This window comes from Octopus bimaculoides, chromosome 10, assembly GCF_001194135.2.
Source record: "Octopus bimaculoides isolate UCB-OBI-ISO-001 chromosome 10, ASM119413v2, whole genome shotgun sequence".
Lineage (NCBI taxonomy): Eukaryota > Metazoa > Mollusca > Cephalopoda > Octopoda > Octopodidae > Octopus > Octopus bimaculoides.
In genome coordinates this window covers 29,625,434-29,630,287 of record NC_068990.1, presented here as the reverse complement: position 1 = coordinate 29,630,287, position 4,854 = coordinate 29,625,434, and the positions used below count along the sequence as shown (strand labels likewise).

General features: G+C 39.6%; 1 protein-coding gene across 1 annotated transcript in view; it reads right to left on the bottom strand.

Moving 5' to 3' along the window:
• Positions 1-4,854, bottom strand: part of LOC106870003 (integrator complex subunit 10) — a 27,900-nt gene that overhangs the window by 8,251 nt on the left and 14,795 nt on the right. Inside the window, exons 7-9 of the mRNA XM_052971301.1 lie at positions 3,775-3,932; positions 1,900-1,969; positions 538-695 (exon numbers count right to left, since the gene is read on the bottom strand). Coding sequence (XP_052827261.1) covers positions 538-695; positions 1,900-1,969; positions 3,775-3,932 — 386 coding nt within the window. The remainder of the gene's footprint in view (positions 1-537; positions 696-1,899; positions 1,970-3,774; positions 3,933-4,854) is intronic.

Sequence of the window (4,854 nt, the reverse complement as noted above, 5' to 3'; positions counted from 1 at the left end):
TATATATATACAGTGGAAGACACACGCCTGCAATGTCATTCAGTGTGACTGAACCTGAAACTTTGTGGTCAGGAATCAAGCTTCTTGACCACACAGCCACACTTGTGGTGTTGGCACTTCTGCTGTCCACAACCTGTCCACTCACTTTGCACTTTGAAAGACATGTGAAATAAGAAGTCCCTTACTTAAAAAACAGATAAGGGTAAGTGCCAAGAAGGGCATAATGCCTTTCCAATACATAGTTGTCTAACCCATGCTAGAATGGAAAAACAGACGTAAAAATGAACACACACACACACACACACACGTATGCACAGAATCACATCACCTTATAGAGTGTGTGAGAAATATAGAGTGAAACTGCCAGTAAGGAAAGGCAAAATTCGTTCTCTTGTGTTATATTATTATTCCTAATATTATTATTACATATAAAAGTAGATGTGTGTGTGCGTGCGTACATTTCAACGGATTGTTTAGGAATACCGAGGGGAGATAACTGGGTAGAGACCATAAACAGGTTCCTTTTTTTCTTCTTACCTCTCTGTAAAATATCGTTTGAATGGAGCAATTCGTAACATTTGTGAGCAATTATAAAATGATTGATGATCATTTGAGAATCTGGAATTTCAGCACTAGCTGTAACATGAGGGTAAGAAGAAGTCTGAATCTCTGGTCGAAGCTTCTTTACTTTCGTTCTTTGGTAAACCGAGAAAAAATAAATAAATAAATAGAATTAAAATTAAATAAAGAAGATATTTAAAACAATTCAAAATTATTAATTCAGAAAGAAAAATTAAAATATAAAGAGCCAGAGTAATTAATAATTTAATTTTCATCTCTCTCTCTCTCTATATATATATATATATATTAAGGCAGATTACAGCCTGGTGCAGCCATTTGAATCACCGGTCCTCAGTCAAATCGTCTAACCCATGCTAGCATGGAAGGTGGACGTTAAACGATGATGATAATGATGAAAGATAATAGATTATATTAAAATGCTCAGCTCCTCTACAAGAACGAAACTGTTCACCCCTTTCTCATACTTGTATATACTTTAACTCCTTGTTCCCAGTTTTTCATGCTGGCATGGGTTGAACGGTTTGATTGAGGGCTGGCAAGCCAGAAGACTGCACCAGGCTCCAATCTGATCTGGCAAAGTTTCTACAGCTGGATGCCCTTCCTAATGCCAACCATTTCGAGAGTGTAGTGGTTGCATTTTACATGCCACTGGCACAGGAGTCAGTCAGGTGGCACTGGCAACGACTACGCTCAAATGGTGCTTTTCACGTACCACCAGCACAGGAGTCAGTCAGGTGGCACTGGCAACGACCACGCTCGAATGGTGCTTTTTACGTGTCCCCAACATGGGACCAAGCTTCAGATGTATTTAATGCCAGAAACAGCTTGATTTCTTTCTCTTATACCTTCCGTAGTTCAACATGTTTCTGGCCCCTGAAACATGTTCTTTGAAAACCTACACGAGTGAATGTGTGAATAACAAAATAGGAATTCTGAAAGAAGTATCTATAAAACTAGCTTTTAAACACTGAAGGGCTGTAGAGGTGCACAAGAACAATATAGTAATCCAAGGTGTACATAGGTAAAAAGATGGTTGTAAAACATTGGTTCAGATAATTTTGGAACAAAGTTTGTATCATAAAACCAGAGTTGATCTTCAGACAGGCTGGTATGAAAAGAGTTGATTTAATCCTTAACTAGAATTTATTTTATTGATCTTGGTGGGTTTTGAACTCAGAATGTAAAGCATTGGACCTAAGCATTTTGCTAAATGCTCCACCAATTTTTGCCACCTGAAGTCTTAAATGAATGAATAAGGAAATGAAAACTAACAAAATTTTGAAATATAATAGACAAAAAATCATAAAATAGACTTACTCGGAATTTGACCGTTCTGTTTTAATTCCTTCTAAAAGAACAAGGGGTGCCGGTAGGCCTATGGCAGAACCTGCAAGAAATAACAGTCATAATATTTGTGTAAAATGAAATATGGGAAGGCATGGTTGTGTGGTTAAGAAGTATGCTTCTCAACCAGGAGGTTTCAAGTTCAGTCCTGCTGTGTGGCACCTTGGGCAAGTGTCTTCTACTTTAACCTCAGGCCAACCAAAGCCTTGTGAGTGGATTTAGTAGACTAACAGAAACTGAAAGAAGCTCATTGTATGTGTGTGTGTGTGTGTGTGCGGGTGTGTGTGAGTGTCTGTGTCTCTTTGCCTTGACATCAGGTGATAGTTGTGAATGAGTGTTACCACCACATAAGCGGTGATAATAATAATAATAATAATAATAATAATAATAATCCTTTCTACTATAAACACAAGGCCTGAAATTTTGAAGGAGGAGGCTAGTCGATTACATCGACCCCAGTGCATAACTGGTACTTATTTCATTGACCCCAAAAGGAAGAAAGGTGAAGTCAACATCGGTAGAATTTGAACTCAGAACATAAATATAGACGAAATGCAACTAAGCTTTTTGTCTGGCATGCTAACAGTTCTGCCAGCTCACCACCTTAATAATAACAATCATCATCATCGTTTAACGTCCGTTTTCCATGCTGGCATGGGTTGGACGGTTTGACTGGGGTCTGGGAAGCCAGGAGGCTACACCAGGCCCCAATCTGACTGGCAGTTTTTCTACAGCTGGATGCCGTTCCTAACGCCAACCACTCCAAGAGTGTAGTGGGTGTTTTTTATGTGCCACTGGCACAGGGGCCAGAGGAGCTGGCATCGACCACGATCAAATGGTGCTTTTTACGTGCCACCGGCACAGAAGCCAGTCAAAGTGGCACTGGCATTGGCTATGTTTGGATGGTACTTTTTCATGTGCTACCAGCATGGAGCTCACATCTACAGCTTCAAATTTTGGCACAAGGCCAGCAATTTCAGGGGAAGGGCTAAGTCGATTACATCAACCCCAGTGCTCCACTGGTACTTATTTTATAGGCCTTGGCGGAATTTGAACTCATATCATGCATCTTGTCCAGTATGCTAATAATTCTGCCAGCTTGCCACCTTTATCATCATCATCATCATCATCATCATCGGCTTTCCATGCTGGCATGGGTTGGACGGTTTGGCTGGGGACTGGTGAGCCAGATGGCTGCACCAGGCTCCAATCTGATCTGGCAGAGTTTCTACAGCTGGAGGCCCTTCCTAATGCCAATCACTTTATAATAATAATAATAATAACAATAATACTTTTTGCTAAAGGCACAAAGCTTGAAATTTGGTGAGAGGGGACTAGTCGATTACATCAAGCCCAGTATTTAACTGGTACTTATCTTATCGACCCCAAATGGGATGAAAGGCACAGTCAACCTTGGTGGAATTTGAACTCAGAACGTAGCAATGGGTGAAATACCATGAGGCATTTTGTCCAGTGTGCTAACGGTTCTGCCAGCTCACTGCCTTAATAACAACAACAACAACAACAACAACAACAATAGTAATGATCCTTTCTACATCTAGGCACAAGGCCTGAAATTTGGGCGGGAGGAGGCCAGTTGATTAGCTTGACCTCAGTATGCAACTGGTACTTAATTCATCGACCCCAAAGGGGATGAAAGCAAAGTCGACCAAGGACGGATGAAATGCCGTGAAGCATTTTGCCCGGTGTGCTAACAATTCTGCCAGCTCACCACCTTATTTATAATAATAATAATAATAACAACAATAAAAACAATAATGTCTCCATCAAGGACAAAGAAGAGGAATTAAAAGAAGGAAGAAGCTCTATTTAGCTTCCTATATTTACCTGACACAAAAATCTCTGCATCAACACAACTGATATAGGAGTAGAGGCAATTAAGGAACACAACTGCAGTCATATATAATATCTGGTGATAGCTGCTTTCTTGATTGGTTTGTCCTGCTCTTGAGTGTAAAATCAATATCTGCTGCCATTGGTAGTCTCTGAGAGTGAAAGCGAGACAGAAATACAAGAAAAATTAGCAATCACAAAATTCTTTATGGAAAAGCATTAATTTATGTTTCTCTACAATCGTTTCATATGTTGTCCAAAGAATAATTAGATGCAACTGTTTTTTGTCCAGTTTGTTGTGATTGTATCAGGAATGAATGGAGATGGGAAATTCAAATTTATGAAAGCAAATGAAAAATTATATATCTTTTTTTTTTTATTTCTTACTTGTTGCAGCCATGTGGCCATGCTGGAGCACTGCTGTGAAGGAATTTCTGACAAATGAAACAATCCCAGAATTTACCATTTTCTAAGTCTGGTACTTATGGTTATCGGTCTCTTTTGCTGAAGCAGTAAGTTATGGAGACACCGACACCAGCTGGCAAGCAGTAGTGGCAGGGGACAAACACAGACACAAACACACACACACACAGACTCACACATACAAACACACACACACACACATATGCTCACATACACACACATATATATTATGAAAAAGGAGGCTGTTAGAATTTTGGATAATTCTTTATTAACACTTTCATTCGTTCAACTGAAAAATTGAACCAAAAATCATTTTTGTTCAAATTTTCAAAAGGTAAAAGTGTGGCTGTATGGTAAAAAGTTGGCTTCTCAACCACATGGTTTTCAGTTCAGTCCTACACTATGGGACCTGAGGCAAATGTCTTCTACTATTATTGCCCTGGACTTACCAAAGCCATATGAGTGGATTTGGTAGACAGAACCTGAAAGAATCCCATCACACACACACACATGTATGTATGTGTGTGTGTGTGTGTGTGTGTGTGTGTGTACATGTTTGTGTCTCCTTATTTTGACAGTGCATGGTAGTTGTAAATGAGAGTCATGCTCTTATCCTTTGCAATATTCTGCAAAAGCAATTTCCAGCTGGGG